Here is a 24099-nt window from a genome sequence, read left to right on the forward strand (position 1 = left end):
AGAGACACTGCAAAGTATGATATAACAATAACATTGCACAAAATGAGTTAAATTTATTTATAACCATAATAAGTTCAAGATTCCTTATTTTTCATCAGAAAAATTAACTTTGGATAGTGTATATCAAATATTTTAAATAAACATCACTTTTCCTTCTTCGTTTATAGACTTCGGTAGTAATTCTGTAATCAAAACATTCAGAAAATATTTTAAGGGAGGAAGGAGGATGATTGAACTTTGAACTCATGAAATGGACATCTGAACCCTGTTTAGCATTATAATCACATAGCATGGGAAAAGTTAGCAATAGCTATGGAATTGTTCATTTCAACAAAAAAATAGAAAGCAGGCAAGTACTCAAAACACAACTTGAAAACTTTCCCCAAACATGCTGAATATTTTGCAACCTCAGAACAAACTTTGTTATTAATATAGATATTAACATAACACACTAGTTTAATTTTCCTCTTCCACTTTAAAGCATTGATGCCTTGTTATGTGGCTCAAAAGCCTGAATTTAGAAAGCACCTTCTTGCTCAGGTTACAAAATATTTACTTCTATATTTTTGCAGTGCTGTTGCAGATGATATGTTCAGTTTCCATAAGCATTAATTTGATAATGATGAAACGATTGGTTGAAAGATAAAAATTGGTCTGAGGCCATTATTCATGCGCAATGAATAAACGTGAGAGAAACCTTACTTGATGTGCTTTTCTCAAGTCCAGGATCACAGTGGTGATGGACAGTAATAAACTCCAATTGATATCAGGCTACTATGAAGACTGGGGATTGACTGGGGATAACTGGTATTTTTGGAATTATATATTTGCACGCAAAATCTGATTCCAAATAAAGCTTTGAAATGAAAACAAAATGCAGATTTATTTTTTTGTAAATAGTTGCAAAAACTCTCAAGCTTCCGTTTCTTTGATTCCGAAGAAATTTCAGTTACAAAGATTCTGACATTTTGCATTCAGAATTCAAAGTAACTAGAAAGTTATAGATAAATAGAAAAACATGATGCTGTTGCGTTTGGGAAAAATGTTAAAGTTACATGCTATAGAATGGATAGCTGAATAAAATGTTATTCCCTCATCCAAATTAGCCTACAAACAAAAAAAAACTCAATCCATATTGATGGGCCATGTGATAATCATTGACTGAAAGCATTATTTAAGAAAATTCATAAAATCTAACATTTTCTGAAGAACTAGCTTATGGTTAACTGTTCAAACTATCACTGCAAGAGTGCATTCAGAGGTATTAGTTTTATGCAGCACAGCCAGAGTTAAATTCTTTTTCTTTATAAAAATAAAATAGATTAGCCATGCTTGAATTTATGAATTAGGCTATCTGAATCTTTTTTTTATATACAGTGAAAGCCACATAAACAAAGCTCACAGTCTTAGACTAAAGCATAGTTCCGATATTCATAAAATAAGTTGAAATGTCAAACTGAGGATGCATGTCTAAAACAAACAGAAGATGCACTTCAAAATACTTCAACGGGTTGAAAGAGACATTAAATACTAGCAAAATAATTAATTTAATAGTTGGGTATCAAACAGTAGCCACTGCCTTCTGAAAATGTCCAATTCAGAGCAAGTCATTACTGAATTACAAAGTAAATTTTACCAAACTTGTTCCCAAGATAGAACTCCTGTTACTCCAAAGGCAGAAACTCTCGCCAAAGGAAATGTAAAAACAAACATCATTTTACAGGAGTAAAAATATAAAATGATTGCATCACAATTTGAAAATGTATAACAGGAGTACAAGCAATAAATACAATATAAACTGAATTCCAGCATGTGTTTACAGAGCTGTGCATGCAATTGTGCAGCTAAAAATTAACATACAAATTGCAGGCACCTCAAGATGTCTATTTGTCTGCAGAATCTTTAATGCAAAATTCCATCCAGAAAGCTAATAACCATTAAATATTTAAATTTCACATTTTGACTTCTGTATTTCAAAATGTTTAATTTACAACTACAAATTCTACAATAACCAAGAATTAATGACTTAACCAAGTCATGATAATGCAATTTCATCTTGCCTATATATTAATACATCTATAAGTAAATAAGGAGACAGTACTTTTCTTGTAAATAAAAACTGTCCTCTACCAGTTTAAAAATATAATCTGAGCAGAAATCATGTAATGAGACTTTATTAAATATCAGTGCACATACCCACCAATATTTCAGAACACTCCCCTTTTCTGAAAGAGCTCATGTTGTATTAGGACTGCTAATCCATTGTATTAACTACATCCTGAGTTGTTTAATCAAAGATATTTATATATTGCTATCAAAATAGAATCTCTTTTGTAGAAAAGAACATTATAAACAATAGTGAGATGGCAGAGGTATTTAGTCGTCTATGAAGGTTAATCTCCCAGGGCCCTCATTTTTCATCCAGCGACGATATCGTTTCCACCGTGGGTCTGAGGCTACTTTCTTTTTAAGTTCTTCCTCTTGTTCCTGCTTATAAACCTAAAATTAAATTAACAGACATGATTAAATCCTAATGTTGCTGCTCCCCTTTCTATGCTTATGCTGCTTACAATTAAGGAAAACCACTGGTTAGAGATAGCTGATCACAAATAAAGGTTGGTTATGGAGTAAAATAGCAGTCTCAATCACACAGAATTTGATGAATTGTGCTCAGTGTTTGCACATGAACTGGTCGGGGAAAGATCAGATCAGATATCAACCCAATCCTTTAGAACAGGAGTAGGCTAACATCACCCCAAAGCTTGTCCTGCCAAACAACCACATCAAGGAGGATCTACATCTCCACTGCAGGCAGCATCTGGGATCAAATTACCTGAATGCAATTGTCTCTTACTAGCTATACCTCAATACTGAAATCAATTAGTTCAATGATGCAAGTAAGGTAACAGAGCTTAAGAAAATTTGGTTAAGAGATTATTTCAGGAATAATATTTTCCTAAAGATGAACTGCAAATCAGAATGCATAATTATTTAAAACTTAGTTATTCTGATACTAACTCATTCAGCAGGAATTCAATTTTTTAAAATTACAATATTCTTCATTTTAATTTTACACTCATGCTGTTTGCTTTTTATATTTGGATGCATAATACAGAAAATATTTAAAAACTTCAGTACTGTACTTCCACGATCATGAGCACAAATTTTGTGCACTTTTGTTGACATAATCCACTGTGATTCAGACTGCACTAAGCAATGCTTACCTCAAAGTTTGCCTTTAACCACAATTTCTTCTCAAGGAACATCTCTTTTTGATGATCCTCAAGACTATCAAACTGGCCTTGTGACATATTCATATTTCTTCGGATAATGTACAACTTCTCTTCTTCTCCATATTCTTCTCTTCGAATGTGAAAACGATAAATCCATCTGCAATACCAGATAATATACCTACATATGTAATAAGGAGCCAAAATTATCTGGAACAGGAGAATATCATACAAGCTTGGTTTCTGATAACCTCCTTTAATATCAATGTTGTTTTTGATGATGTTTTTAATAATTTCCTCCTCTTCCTCTTTGATTTCTTCTTTAGTGCGTCTGTTTTTTCCTTTTTCTTTAGTTTTATTAAGTAAACCTTGCTGCTTAGCAATTTCTGTTGCCTGGATTCTATACTTTGGCACTGTGGTGAGATAATTAATGGCTTCAGTGTAACTGCTCCACCAGCTGTAGTACTGCAACAAAAAGAAAAAAATTAACATACACAGAAATAACAGCAGAAGCCATATGTACTGTAATACTTTACAAATACGATTTTCAAGTCAATTTTCGGTAGCAAATCATTACACCCAAGAACAAAATTCTGGAAAACAGTTTAAACAAAATTTGATTCATTTTGGCAGCATTATATAACATTTATAATCTTCCATTAATTGGATGGTGTTTACATAGTCTGGAAATGAAGGAACTTGACCTGATATTCTTCAGGGTCTTTCACAAGCGCAACCTACAAGTTTGCAAACTATTTCTTTTGCAACACACACAAAATGCTGGAGGAACTCAGCAGGCAAGAACTCACCTGCTCTGATGAAGGGTCTTGGCACAAATTGTCAACTGTTTACTCTTTTTCATAGATGCTGCCTACCCTGCTGAGTTCCTCCAGTATTTTGTCTGTGAGGCTTTAGATTTCCAGCATCTGCAAATTTTCTCATGCGTGAGAAACTATTTCTTTTGACTGCTTTAATCCAATTGGATTCCAATGTCTGTATATTTTAAGTTATCATAATGTACCATCTCACTAGAGTGAGAATATTTATGACAAACATGTGACATTAGAGGAAGATCATTTGGACCATCTGTCACCAGAATGATAGTTCCTGGAACATAATCTTCATGAAGGCTGCTCTTATCACACCATTCTTCTCCCAGCATTTTAGTCTATTTGCAAAGCATTCACTTTGATGCAAAAATCACTATGAGAACATTAGGAGTCAATCAGATAACATGGGGCTACAAGCTCACAATTAGCTAGATAGATGGGGCAAATTCCCTCCACATAAACTTTAAGTCAATTTTTATAATATTGAAATTTAATCACTGTATGACTTTAGGTCTCTGACTGCTACTTCATACCATAAACATTTATACTTTGCATAAATACCAAATACCTTTAAGTCTGAAAGACCATCAGTCTTGTAAGTGAAAAAGATGATTCAAATGCACCAAGTATTATTATCAGCTACCAGAGTGGATTCATTGCGCGTACCAATGCTTTGGAAAAGCAACAAAATTCAACCCATTTTCCCAATCTTTATCTATAACCCTGCAAATGCCTCCTTTTGAAATTTCTAAGTTCAAAGTACATATATACTGTATCACCATTTACAACTCAGATTTGTTTTCTTGCAGGCATACTCAGTAAATCCAAGAAACATAATAGAATCAAAGACTGCAACCAGCAGGATGGACAAAACCAACAAGCAAAAGAAACTTTAAATGCAAAAGAAAAAATAATAATAACCAACAGAGAATATAAGATTAAAGTGAGTCCTTAGGTTGTAGAGATAGTACAGTGAAAAGGCAAGTGAAGTTATCCACATTGGTACAACAGCCCGATGGTTGAGGGATAATACAGTTCCTGAACCTGGTGGTGTGGGTCCTGAGGCTCCTGCACCTTCTTCCTGATGGCAGCAGAAGGGAACATGGCCTGGGTTGTGAGGGTCCTTCATTATGAATAATGCTTTCCCGCTATCCAGATGTTTTCCAAGGTTGAGTGAAGAGCCAGTGAGATGGCATCTGCTGTGGACCTGTTGTGCTGGAGTGCAAATTGAAGTGGATCAAGTCACTTCACAGGCAGGAGCTGATGTTGCATCACCAACCTCTGAAAGCACTTCACTGTAGAGATGAGTGCTACTGGACGATAATCACTGAGTCAGGTTACCATATTTGTCTCAGGCACTTGCATAACTGAAGCTTGCTTGAAGCAGACAGAAACCTGAGACTGCCAAAGTGACAGTTAAAGATGTTGGCAAACACTCCAGCCCATTGATCAGCAAAGGTCTTCAGTATTTGGTCAGGTACACATTTAGGCCAGATACTTTCTGTAGGTTCATCCTGCTAAAGCCTCACATCACATCAGCATCAGACTAGAATCAGAGGGTCATCGTGGGAGCTTGTGAAGGTTTCTCCATGTTTTGACGGTCAAAGCAAACATAGAAGGCATTGAATTCATCGGGCAGTGATAACTTCTTGTCATCTATGCTGTTTGGTTTCACTTTGTAAGAGGTAATAGCTTTCAAGCCACAGTTATCGAGCATCTTTCAGTGATTCAAGTTTGGTCTAGAATTGCCACTTCGCCTGTGAAATGGCTTTACGGAAGTTGTACCCGGACCTCTTGCATCTCACTTGGTCACTAGATCCAAATGCCACCATGCTTCCAGGCAACACAGATTGCAATAATTTGCTACATGAAACAATTCTCATTTTCTTCACTGGCTTTCTTTTGCCTCTCATCTTAAATCAGTAGTTTATTACAGCCAACTATGTATGCCCTGACCAGTGGACCTTCTATTTTAGCACAAAATTTCAATTTTGAAGTTCTCTATAAAATTACCCATCAGGATGAAAGCGATGCCAGATTTTCTAGTCCCTTGACACAGAAATCCAAAATTCAAACCTCAAATCAATTTACATTTTCTACATTGATTGCTTATTCTACCAGTAAAACTTAAACTGAAAAGAGAAAAACAGTTGAGTGGAATACCATACTTCTGAAAAATTATTAATGTATCATAAACAAAGAACAGAAAGCCCCTTAAGCAAATAATATCAAAAACTGGGCTTAAGTCCATTAAACATCACACTCGTAAACATGAAGTTTGGTAGTCTAATGTAGCCATACCTCATACGATGCTGAACTTGTGTAAGAATATGTTATTCAATTGCTCATTTAGTTTTTTACCTGGAAGAGTGAAATGGCACAGACTGTCACAATTATAACTATCCTGACGTCCACTTTGGGTGCCAGCCTTCTCCTGTAATAGTGATAGTAGTGTCTGTAGAATTCATCAGGATGATCAAGCATGTAGTCATAATCTTTCCTGGCCTCATCATCCTACAGGAATAAGTTATTAAAAATTAGCTATTGCTTAATATCAAGTTTATAGTGAAAGATAAACTACTTTAAAATATGAAATACTTTGAGTATTTTAATAGTTTCATGATAAACTAATTTCAACAAAAAGCATCAAAAACAGATGGAGTGAACAGCCTGGTTTCCTATTTACAACTTTCAAATCTGACATTAATAATCTACAAAAAAAAAATGCAAATAAGTACTGCAAGTTTTTCTGCCAAGCAGCATCACTTTCAATGCAAGAAATATTCTGATTGATTAAAGCAGAAATACTTCAGATGAACATGCATAAAATATGATAAATATCTGACTGTATTCTGTCATTCCCACTATTTTGTTGCAATTTTAATCATGTTGATGTGCAAAAATCATTAAATTCCACTATTGCTGTAAATTAAAATGTACAAATTTAATAGAGTCTATTACATGACTTATCAGTTTACATCTAACCCCTCAACACAATGAAAAGCAGTCCTTGCTATTGATATCCCACACAGATTCCCAATTCCAAGAAAACAGATTTTAAAGGGTCTAAAAGAAAATGGCAACCTCCCCTATTACCTATATACTGGGTTATAATAATATTATGATTTCATGATTTCACTCTTGCAATTTTTTGAAAGATCATTTATTACAACTTCTGAGGTCACCAAAATTTCCATAAGCTGAGAACTATTTACTGGGTAATTTACACTTTGCTTAATACAGGCTATTGAAATAGACAAATCTAACAATCCCACGTGTAATGAACAGGATAAAAAGCAGGCTATGCTGGTTCCAGTTTTGACTACCAAATTGAGCTACTTAGCTGACAACAGCTATCCAGTGTATGAAAGGCAAATGCTCTGATTTGAGACAAATCGAAGCATGCAGCCTCTGTTCAAACCAATCTGGACTGAATATTTATTCCCTCAATAGGGAAAACTACACTATTGAGAATGGTTATACACTCAGTGGCCAAGGTATTAGGTACACATGCTCGTTAATGCAAATATCTGATCAGGTGATCATGTAGCAGCAACTCAATGCATAAAAACATGCGGACATAGTCAAGAGGTTCAGTTCTTCAATCCAAACATCAGAATGGGGAAGCAATGTGACCCAAGTGACTTTGACTGTGGGATGCTTATTGATGCCACATAGAATAGTTGGGAGTATCGCAGAAACTGCTGATCTGGGATTTTCACACACAGCATTCTCCAGAGTTTACAAAGAATGGTGCAAAAACAAAAAACTCCAGTTAGCGACAGTTGTCGGTGAAAATGCCATGTTTATCAGAGATCAGAGAACGGCCAGACTGACAGGAAAGTGAGTAACCACGTGTTACAACAGTGGTGTAGCATCTCTGAATGTTCAACATGCCCAATCTTGAAGTGGACAGGCCACAGCAGCAGAAACCCACTGGGTTCCACTCATGTACCTAAAAAAAGACAACCACTGAGTGCACACAAGGCGGCAATATTCCAGGATGAGCAGCAATTTACTACCTCATCTACTAATTATCTTTTAGCCATCACCAAAATAGATTAATCTATCATAATTCTCGGATTTGCAAATACACTGCATAAACTTACTCACAAAACAATCACTACTTTCATCTGTTAAGTAGTTTAGAATATCCAAAGGATATGAATGGGACACATGCCTATTGAAACACTAAAATTGGAAAAGTCAGGATTTACTGTTCAGTGCATCATCTTTCCCCATCTATTTCCAGATCCATCAAAAGACAAGTCTATAAGATCATAAGACATTGGAGCATAATTAGGCCATTTGGCCCATCGAGTCCACTCCACCATTATCATAGCTGATCCTTTTTTTCCTCCTCCTCAACCCCATTTCCTGGCGTTCTCCCCGTAACTTTTGACACTATGTCCAATCAAGAACCTATCAATCTCTGCCTTAAATACACCCAACGACCTGGCCTCCACAGCTGCATGTGGCAACAAATTCATCACCCTCTGGCTAAAGAAATGTCTCCGCATCTCTTGTTTTGAATAGATGCCCCTCTATCCTGAGGCTGTGACCTCTTGTCCTAGACTTTCCCACCATGGGAAACATCCATTACACATCTGTTCTGTCTAGTCCTTTCAACATTCAAAAGCTTTCAATGAGATCCCCCCCATTCTTCTGAATTCCAGTGAGTACAGACCCAGAGCCATTAAACGTTCGTCGTATGACAACCTTTTCATTCTTGGAATAATCCTTGTGAATCTCCTCTGGACCCTCTCCAATGCCAGCACATCTCTTCAAAGATGAGGAGCCCCAAACTGTACACAATACTCAAGATGAGGCCTCACCAGTGCCTTATAAAGCCTTAGCATCACATCCCTGCTGTTGTATTCTAGACCTCTTGAAATGAATGCTAACATCGCATTTGTCTTCCTTACCACCGACTCAACCTGCAAATTAACCTTTAGAGTGTTCTGCACAAGGACTCCCAGGTCCTTTTGCATCTCAGATTTTTGTATTTTCTCCATTTAGAAAACAGTCCGCACATTTATTTCTACTACCAAAGTGCATGAACATGCATTTTCGAACATTATATTGCATTTGCCTCTTTCTTGTCCATTCTCCTAATTTGTCTGTCCTTCTGCATCCTACTTGTTTCCTCAACACTACCTGCCCCTCCACCAATTTTCATATCAAATGCAAACTTGGCAGCAAAGCCATCTGTTTCATCATCTAAGTCATTTATATACAGCATAAAAGGAAGCGGTTCTAACACTGACCCCTGCGGAACACCACTAGTCACTGAAAGCCAACCAGAAAAGGATCCTTTTATTCCCACTCGCAGCCTCCTACCTATCAGCCAATGCTCTAACCATGTTAGTAACTTTCCTGTAATACCATAGGATCTTAATTTGGTAAGCAGCCTCATGTGTGGCACCTTGTCAAAGGCCTTCTGAAAGTCCAAATATACAACATCCATTGCATCCCCTTTATCTATCCTACTTGCAATCTCCTCAAAGAATTCCAACAGGTTCGTCAGGCAGGTTTTTCCCTGAAGGAAACTATGCTGACCTTGTACTATCTTGTCCTGTGTCACCAAGTACTCCATCATCTTATCCTTAACAATTGATTCTAACATCTTCCCAACCACTGAGGTCAGGATAACCAGTCTATTATTTCCTTTCTGCTGCCTTCTTAAAGAGTGGAGTAACATTTGCAATTTTCCAGTCCTCTGGCACTATGCCAGAGTCCAATGATTTTTGAAAGATCATTACTAATGCCGCCACAATCTTTAACGCTACCTCTTTCAGAACCCTAGGGTGCAGTTCATCTAGTCCAGGGGTCCCCAACCTTTTTCGCACTGCGGACCGGTTTATTATTGACAATATTCTTGCGGACCGGCAGACCGGGGCAGCGGGTTGCCAATGGACAAGAGTAGCATTCAAGTACGTTGTGTTTACCCCGAGAAGGACAACGACCATGAAGCCTTGCGCGGGCACCAGTGCGCATGTGTGTACGTGCCGATTTTTTTTTCTACAAATCGTTTTTGGCGATTCTGTTCGGGGGGGGGGGGTGTTAATCACGACCGGAATATAGGTGATAAGTGGCTAATAGGTTCGATATTATCATTTAAAGTTAAATTGAATAGGTATATGGACAAGAAAGGAATGGAGGGTTATGGGCCCAGAGCAGGTCAGTGGGACTAGGTGAGAATAGCGTTCGGCACGGACTAGAAGGGCCAAGATGGCCTGTTTCCGTGCTGTAATTGTTATATGGTTATATTAATAAGTCAATACAATCATAACATTTTAAGTAACGTTTGGATATTAAACACACAGCACATATTTTCTCCGTATGAACATATAAAATCATTGCAACACACCAATATCGCTGAATCAATGGCAGCCCTGGGCTCGTTTTCCTGCAACAAGACGGTCCTATCGAGGGGTGATGGGAGACAGCGATACTCGAAGGGGGTTCCTTATGTCCAATCTATTCTGCAATTTAGTTTTTGTTGCATTCATTGCAGAGATATGTTGGAAATGGAAGCAACGTTTTCAGTGCTTTCGTGGTTATCTCAGGATATTTAGCCTGGACTTTGATCCGGAATGCTGGCAGAGATATTATGTTAAACATACTTTTCAGCCCGCCATCATTTGCAAGCTGGAGGAGCTGATCTTTTCCCGCGCTGACATGGATGACGCGCGGGTAATGACCTCGCGTGTGTTCAAGCTCAACAGTGGCTGTGACAGGGAATGAGGAAAGATGCAGCTGACTCCTATCGCCAAATCATATTGTTTCCTCGTGGCCCGGTAGCACATGCTTTGCGGCCCGGTGGTTGGGGACCGCTGGTCTAGTCCGGGTGACTTATGTACTTTTAGGTCTTTCAGCTTTTTGAGCACCTTCTCCCTTGTAATAGTAACTGCACCCACTTCTCTTCCTTCACACACTATAACATCTGGCACACTGCTAGTGTCCTCCACAGTGAAGACTGATGCAAAATACTCATTTAGTTCAACTGCCATCTCCTTGCCTCCCCCCCCATTATTATTTTACCTGCCTCATTTTCTGGGTGTCCTATATCCACTCATCTCTTTTTTTTTTACATACTTGAAAAAGCTTTTACTATCCATGTTGATATTATTTGCTATCTTACTTTCATATTTCATCTTTTCCCTACTAATGATTATTTTAGTTACTCTCTATAGGTTTTTAAAAACTTCCCAATCCTCTGTCTTCCCACTATTTTTGCTTTGCTGTATGCTCTCTCTTTGGTTTTTATATTAGCTCTGACTTCTCTTGTCATCCACGGTTGTACTATTTTGTCATTTGAGTATTTCTTCACTTTTAGAATACACATGTCCTGCACCTTCCTCATTTCCCCCCAGAAACGCATGCCATTGCTGCTCTGTTGACGTGCCTGCCAACAGCTCCTTTCAATTTACTTTGGCCAACTCCTCTCTCATACCGCTGTAATTTCCCTTACTCCACTGAAATACTGTTACGTCAGACTTTATTTTCTCCCTATCAAATTTCAGGATGAACTCAATCTATTGAAACACAACTACGAGGAAGTTAAAGCAAACAACACTGATCAGAGAGGAATTCACGGTAAGGTGTCATTGCGCGAAAGTCTGCAAAAACATCAGAGGGCTCAAGATACACCAGAGCAGGTCTAGATGTGGATCAATGGTGACCCAAGTGCAGCGCACGGACTTAGTGTCCGGTGAGATGAAGGAGAATTCCAGCCAGGAAGCACCCCACAGAGCTGAAAATCTCTCCGCACTTGGGTCACCTCAGCACCAAACAACAGACCAAGTGAGTTCCTCTTCAGCTCCCCCAATCCATTCGTCAAGGAAAGACAGGATCAAATGGCCTAGGTCATCAGACAATGTCACCTGGATGCAGTTTGATGATGATCTAGACGGCATCCTGGAAGTTGCCTTAGCAGGTCCAGTACACAGAAAGATCGACTCACTCACACCCATAGCGTACAATCTAGCTAAGGAATGATTTGGCCCAATGGAGCGGAGAAGCCAGCCAGAGTTACCGCAGCAACCAAATAGGAGGGGAACAGAGATTCATCGCTTGAGAGGCGAATTAAAGGCGCTCAACAAGAGGTTAAAACCAGCTCACTGGCTGAAAAAGAAGGTATCAAGGACTTAACTGGTATGCTGCGGGAAAAGCTGTGAAAACTCCGGAGGGCGGAACATCTGCGACAGCAAAGAAGGAAGAAAGAGAAAAGGTGAGCGCAGTTTCTGAGAGATCCATTCAGCTTCACCAGGACTCTTCTCGGCCAACAAAGATCTGGTATACTGTCCAGCTCGAAGCCAGAGGTAGAGGAGTTCCTGTAGGAGGCACACAGCGACCCACGGAGGGGTCAGGGACTAGGAACCAATCGGGCTGTGTGTAGACCGGAAAATCCATCAATTGAGCTGAATGTGAAGGAGCCTACATGGCAGGAAATCCAGAACATCATCTGGAAAGCTAAAGCATCAGCTGCCCCAGTCCCAAGTGGCATACCTTATAAGGTGTATAAGAAATGCCCAAAGCTTCTTCGGAGGCTGTGGAAGGTCATGAGAAAGATCTGGGCCAAAGGTACTATTCCATCAAGTTGGAAATTAACAGAGGGATGCTTTATTCCAAAGGAAGAGGATTCTTCCACAATTGCCCAGTTTAGGACAATTCCTCTCCTGGATGTGGAATGTAAGATTTTCTTTTTTGTGCTCGCAAGAAGGCCGACCTCTTACATGACGCAGGACTGCTATATCAACACATCCATCCAGAAAGGCGGTATTCCAGGCTTTTCGGGGTGTCTGGAACACACCTCAATGATTAGCCATTTGATCCGTGAGGCCAAGCAGAAAAAAGGGTGACCTAACAGTTGTCTGGTTAGACCTTGCGAACGCCTACGGGTCTATTCCACTCAACCTTTTCCTACAAGGACTCGACCACTACTACATCCCAGTGGCTATTCGAGACATGATCACCAGCTACCTAGGAGGATTCAAACTCAGATTTTCATCAGCTCATTTCACAACTAGTTGGCAGGACCTCCAGAAGGGGATTCCAACAGGGTGCACCATCTCCCCCATCCTATTTATTATGGGAATGAACCTCCTATTATCAGCAGCAGAAGATGTAACCCACGGCCCGACACTGGAGTCAGGCATTATTCAGCCGGCTCTACGAGGGTTCATGGATGACATCACTATAACAACTGTGTCACATGTCCATGCAAGATGGGTATTGGAAACCCTGGGTAATGTAGCCACTTGGGCGAGGATGTCCTTCAAGGAAAAGAAGTCCAGGTGCATGGTGATCAGAAAGGGCAAAGTTACTAACAAGTTTAGCCTCCAAGTTCAGGGTGAGGTCATCCCTTTCATCGAAGATAACCTGACAAAATGCTTGGGGAAGTGGTTTAATGTGTCACTGACAGATGGGGCTAATGTCACCAATGCTGTGAAGCAGACAGACGAATGGCTGAAGAAGATCGACAGATCTGGACTTCCGGGTAAATTCAAGACCTGGCTGTACCAATACGGCCTTCTGCCCAGGCTTCTCTGGCTCTTCACACTTTATGAGTTCCTCATGACTGCCGTAGAGGGCATCGAGAGGAAAACCAACAAAAACACCTGTGGAGGTGGTTGGGAGTTCCCCCAAACTTCTCTTCAGTGGGCCTCTACATTCGTTCTGGGCAACTGCAGCTTCCCCTGTCATCTGTTGTGGAGGAATTGAAGGTGGCAGAGACTTCCGGTAGCGCTCATGGAGTGAAGTCGCGTTCTTGACTCGCTCCATTACCTCTGAGTTTTTTTTTCTCTATGGTCAGCTATACTTTAATTAACCATTAAGGCATGAATTTTTACAATACTTTGAATTAAACTGAATTCTCTGACAATTGGATGATACTTAGATCTGCTATGTCTAAGAACGGGAAAAACGGCAAGGATGGTAAACCTCCGGTTAAACCGAAAGCTACGGATCTCCCCCCGACTGAATCACCGGTGACTTTGAAAGCGATATCGTAGTTAATTCAGAGGGAAATTTCAACCTCTGTTAGGGAGATGATTCGCACGGAAATTGCAGGCTCTGTTAAAGACCTGATTCATACGGAAATCTCAACTAATTTCCAGAAAATTGCCGATTTAATTGATAAGATGCAAACATGTATTGCGGAACATCAGTCGGCTATATCTGATCTTCAAAAATTCGCGCAACAAAGTGAGCTTAAGATGGGGAAAATCGAAGAAACAATTAATGTAATGAAGAAGAAACTTGACTTTTTGACTTTTAAAAACTCTGATTTGGAATCTAGAATGCGACGGCAGAATTTACGAATGATCGGCGTGAGGGAAGCCGTTGAAGCCAACAACCCCATGAAATATTTCTCTCAACTTTTAAAAGATGCATTCCCTACTGTATTTCCTGACCAACCACCGCTACTGGATCGTGTTCACAGAATCCCATCATACTCGTCTAGGTCAGATAGACCTAGGCATATTATTTTACGTTTTCATTATTTTCAAGACAAGGAGAGACTGTTTCGATTCGCTCGATCTAAAGGTTTCATTGATTTTTCGGATCTTAAGTTCCGATTCGTGGAAGATTTCAGTAAACCAATCTGGGACCAACGGGTCCGTTACAGATCCGTGATGTCGGAATTCTATAAGATGGATTTAAGACCAGCGCTGCTGTACCCTGCACGTCTAAGGATTCGCATGTTAGATGGAGCCCTTCGTTTTTTTGATTCTCCATCGGATGCCCAGAGTTATCTGGATCAACTTTCATCTTCAACATCTTAATTGCCTTTTTTTAATTATCTCCGTTGATCGGAGGCTGTGAATTGGTTGGTTTTAATTTTTCTGTGCCCTATTTGGGCAGAAAAGTTTACTTTTGATTTCTTAATATGGCTGCTAAACTTTCTTTTTAACTGCGTCATTTCTTTCTTTTCCCAGGGGATTCTGGGTGGTTACTTCCCTTTTGTCATCTTACGTATTTCCTGTGCGGCCTTAAATTTTGTAGTTTTTTTAAAATTTTATTCTGTTTTGCTTTTTATAATCACTTTATGTTAATAATCCTATTTTTTTTGTTGCTATGTCTATTCATGAGTTTGAGGTTTATTGTGGTTTTTTTTTAATATATATTTTCCGGCTTTTGTTCTGTTCTGTGTGTATTTGAATTGAGCTAACTTTTTTTTACTTATTTTTTTACTGTTTTACAATTAGCTGATCCTTTTCATATTTATACCTTTTTTTTAGGGAGCGTATACCGGAAGTCATGGGGGTAGTTTTAGCGCTTGCTTCTTTCTGGCGGGTCTGCTTTAGATTTTGCCTTGGGGTCTTGGTGTGGGGGGTGGGGGGTGGTGGGAGGAGCTTCACGTTTTAGTTTGTTTCTCTTTGGGCTATATACATTATTGAAGTACTGGTTGCGTCCTTTTCCCCGGTATCTTTTGTATGTTCTGTTTCCTCTCCGGGTTTGTGGGTCGCGCCTATTGTCAATCCTCCTTGTTGTGGGTTGACTTTAGGATTTATGGAGTCTATTATTAATTTTGTCTCCTGGAATACTAATGGTCTTAATCATCCTATTAAAAGGAAAAAAGTTTTTAAAGTGTTCCGGAGACTTAAAGCACAAATTTTATTTTTACAAGAGACCCATGTACGGAGGGGGGACAGACTACGTTTTTTCAAATTCTGGAAGGGACAACAATTTCATTCGAACTCCAATGCTAAGATTCGAGGCGTCTCTATTTTTATAGATTCCTCAGTTACTTTTATACAACAGGATATTATCTCTGATCCGAATGGTAGATTTTTATTGGTTAGTGGTTTACTATTTAATAAAAAAGTAGTTTTGGTTAATGTTTATGCTCCTAATATGGATTGTCCGGAATTTTATAAATCATTGTTTGATCAGTTTCCGAATTTGAACGAGTTTTCATTGATTTGGGGCGGAGATCTTAATACCTGTTTATCTCCAGCTTTGGACCGTTCGGCTCCTTTACGGGCTTTACCTAATAAATCTGCAAATTTGATTAATTTTTTCCTTTCTGATTCTGGGTCAACGGACATTTGGCGTTTTCTGCATCCTCAGGAAAAAGATTTTTCCTTCTTTTCACATGTTCATCATTCCTATTCAAGAATTGATTATTTTTTCATTGATTCTCGTCTCATTCCTTCAGTGATTAAATGTGATTATGATTCTATAACCATTTCGGATCATGCTCCACTTAAGCTTTCTATTAAAATTATGGCTAATATACCAAACAATAGACAATGGCGTTTTAATTCGCTGTTGCTTCAGGACTCGGACTTTGTTAATTTTATGAATGAACAGATTGAGCTTTTTTTTACAATTAACCATACAGAAGATATTTCGGTTAACACTCTTTGGGACACTTTTAAAGCCTATATTCGGGGTCAGATTATTTCGTATTCCGTTGGTTTGAGGAAGAAACAGAAGCAGGAGGAGATGGCAATTGTGGACAAGATTAAAGAAATTGATAAGAAATATGTTATGGCTCCTTCTGAGGAGCTATACAAACAAAGAACTGAACTTCAAATGGAACACAGTTTACTACTCTCGTCCTCGATTGTAAACCAATTAAAGAAAACAAGAAGTGATTTTTATGTTCACAGTGATAAAATTGGCAAGCTGCTGGCTAATCAATTGAAATCTAATTATGTTAAATCTCAAATCAATCAGATTTATAACCAAAATGATCGATTGATATTGGATCATGTGGGGATTAATCAAACCTTTTGTGATTTTTATTCTTCTTTATATCAATCAGAGTCTCCTCGAGATTCTAAATATATGAATGATTTTTTAGATAAGTTAGACTTCCCTCAGATTTCACAGGATATGTCTTCTTTATTAGATACTTCCATTACAATGGATGAGATTAAGAATGTTATTTTTTCTATGAATCTGGGGAAAGCTCCTGGCCCTGATGGGTTTACCGTTGAATTTTATAAATGTTTTGCTTCTTTATTGATTCCTTGGCTCTATAAGGTTTTTGAGGCTTCTTTGAAACTTGGTAAACTTCCGGAATCTTTTAATAGAGCATCAATTTCTTTAATACTAAAGAAGGATAAAGACCCTGCTCAATGTGCATCTTATAGACCAATATCTTTATTAAATGTTGATTCTAAAGTTTTTTCTAAATTATTAGCAAATAGACTAGAAAAAGTACTTCCTTCTATTATTTCGGAAGACCAAACGGGTTTTATTAAAGGTCGTTACTCTTTTTATAATATTCGTACATTGTTAAATATCGTTTATACTCCCTCACAAAATGTTCCTGAGTGTGTTATTTCTTTAGATGCCGAGAAAGCTTTTGATAGAGTAGAATGGCCTTATTTATTTAAGGTGCTTGAAATGTTTAATTTTAGCTTGAAATTTATATCCTGGATTAAACTGTTATATCACTCCCCTGTAGCCTCGGTTCGTACTAACTCTTTAAACTCACCTTTTTTTCCTCTCCTTCGTGGTACTCGACAAGGCTGTCCTCTTAGTCCCCTATTATTTGATATTGCATTAGAACCTCTTGCAATTGCTATTCGAGAATCTTCAAATATTACTGGGATAACTCGGGGATTAAAGTCCCATAAGTTATCACTCTATGCTGATGATTTACTTTTATATATTTCTAATCCTGAGAGATCCATTCCTGCTGTTTTAGAGTTATTAGCACAATTTGGTCTTTTCTCAGGTTATAAATTAAATCTTAGTAAGAGTGAACTTTTTCCGATTAATAAACATCTTCCCTTATATTATAAATTTCCATTTAAATTGATTAATAATTACTTTTCATATCTTGGGATTAAAATTACTTGTAAACATAAAGATTTATTTAAGACTAACTTTTTACCATTAATAGACCATATTACTCAACTTTCATCTAAATGGTTTCCTTTATATTTAACTTTGATTGGTCGTATTAATGCAGTTAAGATGTTTTTTTTGCCAAAATTTTTATATGTGTTTCAGGCATTACCAATTTTCGTTCCTAAATCTTTTTTTGATAAAGTTGACTCTAAAATTTCTTCATTTATTTGGCAGAATAAGAATCCGAGACTGGGTAAAATACATTTACAGAAAGCTAAGAGAGATGGAGGTTTAGCATTACCTAACTTTAGATTTTATTATTGGGCTATTAATATTCGACATATGAAATTTTGGTTACTTGACCGGGACATATTATCTATTCCTAAATGGGTAGCATTGGAATTACAATCTGTTCAGGGTTATACACTTGGTTCTATTTTAGGTTCCTCTCTTCCTTTTGATTCGAAACGCCTTAAGCAGGTCTCTAACCCGATACTTAAATATGCTTTGCGTATTTGGTTTCAATTCAGAAAATTTTTTGATCTTAATCAATTCGGGTTAGCGATTCCTATTTTAGGTAACATATTTTTTCCTCCCTCTTTTACGGATCGCGCTTTTCAAACTTGGAAGACTAAGGGTATTTTACGGTTTTTGGATTTATTTTTAGATGGTTCCCTTATGTCTTTTGAACAATTATCTAATAAATATAACTTATCAAGAATACATTTTTTTAGATATTTACAAGTTAGAAATTTCCTAAGTACTATACTTTCTTCCTTTCCAATGCTTCCTCCTATATATATTTTAGATTCGATAATTAACCTTAATCCATGTCAGAAAGGTGCATCGGCTATGATTTATAATATTATTATGAAACTTAGGAAAGCTCCATTTGATAAGATTAGGGTAGATTGGGAACAGGAATTGGGGCTTACCATTTCTGTGGATGATTGGGGGCAGATTTTACAATTAGTTAATACTTCCTCTATTTGTGCTAAACATTCCCTAATTCAATTTAAAGTGGTTCATAGAGCACATATGTCCAAAGATAAGTTAGCGCGTTTTTACTCGCATATTAATCCTTTCTGTGATAGATGTTCGGGGCAGATAGCCTCTTTAACTCATATGTTTTGGTCTTGCCCTACTTTGGAAACTTTTTGGAGAGATATTTTCAATATTATTTCTAAGGTATTAAATATAGATATCTCTCCTCACCCTATTACTGCTATCTTTGGACTACCTAAAATTTCTAGTAATCTTTCCCCTTCAGCCCGTAGAATGATTGCATTTCTTACTTTAATGGCGAAAAGATGTATTTTACAACATTGGAAAGAGCTTAATGCTCCAACTACCTTTTTTTGGTTTTCTCAGACGATTTTATGTTTGAATTTGGAGAAAATTAGAAGTAACCTTTATGATTCTTCATTTAAATTTGAACAGATTTGGGGACCTTTTATTCGATATTTTCATTTAATGTAATATTTACCCTTCTTGTTTTTTTTTCACTGTTTTAATGGAGGTCGGGATTGAGGACGTGATGTTAAGTTTAACTCTGTTTGGTTTCAAGTTAGCCCATTGCTTTGCCTTGCTTTTAGTTAGCTGCACGGTGGGTTTTTTTTTGGGGTTTTTTTTTTCTTTTTTTCCATTGATATATATAAAATTTAGTATACTATTATGTTATCTTGGTTTCTTATGCTTAAATTACATTGTTTGTAGTAGTTTCTTTTTGGTATTGTTATCTTTTGGAATTTTATTATACTTTAACATTGTATTAATGTTTATATGGCTTACCTTTTTTGTATACTTACTCAATAAAAAGATTTAAAAAGAAAGAAAAAGAAGGTGGCAAAATGCAGAGCCTTATCAAGCTTCAGAGATTCCAATGATGTCTTGGTAAAGCAAGCAGGCGTTACAACCAGATCTGGGCGCAAGTGGGCAGCCAACACAGCTGTGGAGGCAGTGTGTTCTCTGAAGCTGCGAGATATCATCGGCAACCCCTGCGTCGGGCGGCAAGGCCTTGGCTCAGTTCACTTCCAGAAGTGGGGAAACGCAAGCATAAGGAACAGGCGAGACATGACACAGGCAGAAGTACGGATCTGTGAGGAAGGGAAGCTGATTTCAAAGGCAGTGGAACAAGGGTCCCAGGGTGCCTGGACAAAATGGGATCTGCCGAAGCGCAAGATCTCATGGGCAGAGTTACGGAGACTGGAGCCCTTCCGTATTTCCTTCCTCTTGTGATCCGTGTATGACACCCTTCCTTTACCATTACATCTGTACACATGGGGGATGAGAGAGGACCCGAACTGTAAGCTCTGTGGTCAAAAGGGGTCACTGGCTCATATACTGTCCGGGTGTAAAACAGGTCTAACTCAAGGACGGTATAGGTGGCGCCATGATAAGGTGCTTCTGGCTCTTGCTGACACACTAGAGCGGGAGAGATGCAAGAAGAGGACGGCTGGCACAGATTTGAGGAAGGCCATCACCTTCATCAAAGAGAGACCCAGGCCTTTCGTAGCCAAGCAACCAAAGCCCAACCTGCTGCTAACGGCCAGGTCCTGGGAGATGAGGGTCGATAATAGGAAGGAGGTTGCAGTTCCCGGATGTGGTGCACACAACCCGACGCCCGGACATTGTACTGTGGTCAACTGAAGACAAGAAAATAATTCTGGATGAGCTGACTCTGCTGTGGGAGGAAGGATGGGAAGAGGCCCACGAGAGAAAGGCCTTGAAGTACCAGCCCTTAGTGCAGGAGTGTAACGACAAAGGATGGCAGGCATGGTTATTCCCTGTGGAGATCGGCTGCAGGGGTTTCCCAGCCAAATCAGCATTGCGGTTGTTGGCAGATCTGGGCCTGGACAAAAGCAGCAAAAATCAAGCAGCTCATAGGAGGGGGGAAGAGGCAGAACGAGCCTCTTGTTGGATTTGGAGTAGGCGAGAGGAGGGGAGCTGGAAGCCAGGAGCAGATGGTCAGTGATTTGGCCACCACTGCCTGCCCACCAACTGGAGAGTGTCGTGGTTAAGGGTCGAAACACTCGGTGAAGGTTGGGAACCACCTGATCACATCTGCTCCTAGCTACAGGCTACGGTTACCTTATAAGGTAACTGGAGAATGCACCCTAACAGGTGTATGGTAACAAGGGATCACTGGTTCCTAAGGGTTCGTTTACCTTATGCTCCCAAATCACCTCTGGTTCATTACATAACACCCAATCCAGTACAGCTGATCCCCTAGTAGGCTCAACGACAAACTGCTCTAAAAAGCCATTTCGTAGGCATTCAACAAACTCTCTCTCTTCAGATCCATTACCAACCTGATTTTCCAAATCAACCTGCATGTTCAAACCTCCCATGACCATCTCCCACCTATCGACCACATTTGTCTCGGCCATTAAGCAGCAACATGTAGTGATTCAGCTTCATATCCATCACTTTCAACAAGAAAGCATCACCCTTTCCACTCAGCTTTGCTCCACAAACTCTCCCAAGATCAGAATCATGTCAAATCATCAATGTCATGACTTTTAAAAATCAGAAAGCAACAAATGAAATATTGTGCACCTACTTCAAATTTTCATGATTGAATAGTAATTTATGCAAATAGGTTATAGCTTAAGTGAAACAATTGGGTGCATTTCAAAATTCCTACAGAAATCAAGTTTTGGGAATTAGTAATCAGAAACAATTAGATGGCTGATGAATCAAGCAGATATTTTGCATCAGCCTTCATTGTGCAGGACAGACAAATCACATTCCGAGAACATCTGCATATTAAGAATTTGAAAGATGAGGGAAAATGAGAACATTATAATTGCCAACAGAATGATAATGATTGAATTGTAGGCTAACAAACCTCCAAGTCCTGGCAGATTTCATATTAATATCTGAAAATGTCTTGAGATTATTTAGGAGTTTGTATGATTGGAGATACAACATGGAACAGACACTTCCAGCCCAATGAGCTGCACCACCCAGCAACCCACCTATTTAACAATAGCATAATCACAGGACAATTTACAATGACAAACTAACCTAACTGGTGCATCTTTGGAATGTGGAAGGAAATCCACACATTCACGGGGAGAACATACAAACTCCTTACAGACGGTGCTGGAATTGAACTTCTTTCTCCAGAATTCCTAGAGTTTGAATAGTGTCTTGCTAATTGCTACCATACCACGTCGCATTAAGCTATTGTTATAGGAAAAAGCATCACAGCAATCAAAGTCAACATGGTTTTATGAAAGGGAAATTATGTTTGACCGTCTTTGGAAGACTCTGAAGTAGTTATAGGCTGTGGATAATGGGGAACTGATGGATGTTTGATATTTAGATTTCAAGTGTTTCATCAACGGTAACTGCAGAAAATAAAAACTACGTGGTCCAGAAAAGGCCAAACTGGCACAGATATTTTAAAAAACTGCACACCTTCTCCTGTCAGCCAGACAGCCAAAGATTGATCTTTTTTGGTTGACAGGAGGTAATGAGTGGTGTGTCATAATGAGTGGATTAGAGCTGGGGCCCGAAATTTCTACATTAAAAAAATGGCTTGGTTGGAAAATTTGATACAGACACAAAGACAGACCACAAAAATATAAATAGTTAAATAACTGGGCAAATGTAGCAAAAGGTGGGAAAAAAATCAAACTGTTTATTTTGACAGAAAGAAAATGAGAAAGCTTAATATCTAATGGCAACATTACAGGACTCTTGTGATGCAGAGGCAAGTGGGTGCCTTAGTGACCAATTGGCAAAAGTCTATTACGCAGTTCCAGAGATAGGGCAAAAGTTAAAAGAATATTGTTTATAGAAAGGGTAACTGAATACAAATGTTGGACTATTGCTCAGTTCTAGGGTATTGGCAAGGCCAGATCAGCAGTAGGAACAATATGGTATTGATTTCCTTCTTTCAGTGAAGATGCACAAAGCAGACTTCTATTTGCCGAAATTAAACAAGGGATTCACAAATTCACTTCTGAGGGGTCTGGACAGGATGACTTCGCACAGAACGTGATGGTGTACAGAAGGCCACATCATCTTTTGTGTTTGCTAGACATGTCTAAGGCCCTTATTCCAATACCTTCACATCTACAACTGGACAGGATGACTTCGCACAGAACGTGATGGTGTACAGAAGGCCACATCATCTTTTGTGTTTGCTAGACACGTCTAAGGTCCTTATTCCAATACCTTCACATCTACAATGCTCACTTCCACTCCAACCGACCTCACACCCATGAAACTGCTCAACCTTGCCAGAACTCCAAGGTCCTCACATCCCCAAAACAAAGCCCCCTCTCCCACCGTCATCGCACCCCCGACACTGCTCCTTCTCCATCGCAACCCCGACACTGCCCTTATAGGGGGTTCAGACTGCCTCAATCCCCCCCCCCATGTTAAGAACCTGTCACCTACCACCCACGCCCGCCCAGACACACCAGACTCTCCACCTTCACCATCTCCGTACAACACGCCTGTGGATGTTGCCGGTGAGGGTATTTGGCGAAGTCTTGACCAAGCTCTACGTCCACCACCCCCGCCGCCTGCCATCATTCTGACCTTCAGAGTCTCGTAGGCGGTGGCGACCAGCAGGAACTTTTTCTCGGGATCCTCCTGGGCATCGCTGGGCCGATAGCGATCGGGGTGATAACGACGGGCCAGCTGCCGGTAGGCGCGAGCAATTTCGCCCTTACTTGCTTCCCTGGATATGCCCAGCACATCGTAGCAGGATACGGTGCCGCAGTAGAGGCCCTCAAGCAGACCGTCCACCTGGCCCAACAGCAAACACGACTGCAAGACGAAAGCAACGGCGCAGACGCGGTGCAGCGGCCGAAAGAGCCCGGCCGTTCTCGCCGCAGACACCATACCAGCACCACCGACCGACCCACGGTGTCTGCGCGCAAGCGCATTGCGAACACCGTCCCTTGTGGCCACATGGAGAGGAAGAGGAGGGACGTGTCGCTCGCGTCCTCAGTGGGTGGGCGCATGCGCAGCACCGGCAGGTTGCGGTCTGGAAAAGGTACAGACTGGGAAGGCCAGTTGGTGAGTTGTCAGTCCACCATGAAAGGCAAATAAAATCAGGTTCCATAACACCGGCATATGTCGTGAAACTTGTTGTCTTTACAGCAGCAGCATAATGCAATGCATGATAATAGAGAGAAAAAAAACCGTCAGTTACAGTAAGTATACATACTAAATAGTTAAATTAAACATATTTGCTGCCTGGC

The 24099-nt window shown here is 39.4% G+C and overlaps 1 protein-coding gene across 1 annotated transcript; it reads right to left on the reverse strand.

The window, feature by feature from the left end:
- Window positions 1-39: 39 nt before the first annotated feature.
- dnajc25 (DnaJ (Hsp40) homolog, subfamily C, member 25) lies at window positions 40-23753 on the reverse strand. The gene is made up of 4 exons (XM_063048980.1): window positions 23432-23753; window positions 6422-6574; window positions 3225-3695; window positions 40-2499 (listed from the first exon to the last, which is right to left on the reverse strand). Exons 1-4 carry the CDS (start codon window positions 23735-23737, stop codon window positions 2377-2379), a joined length of 1053 nt encoding a protein of 350 aa, XP_062905050.1. The 5' UTR covers window positions 23738-23753; the 3' UTR covers window positions 40-2376.
- Window positions 23754-24099: the final 346 nt, after the last annotated feature.

Source organism: Mobula hypostoma, chromosome 5 (assembly GCF_963921235.1).
Source record: "Mobula hypostoma chromosome 5, sMobHyp1.1, whole genome shotgun sequence".
In the NCBI taxonomy this organism is placed as follows: domain Eukaryota; kingdom Metazoa; phylum Chordata; class Chondrichthyes; order Myliobatiformes; family Myliobatidae; genus Mobula; species Mobula hypostoma.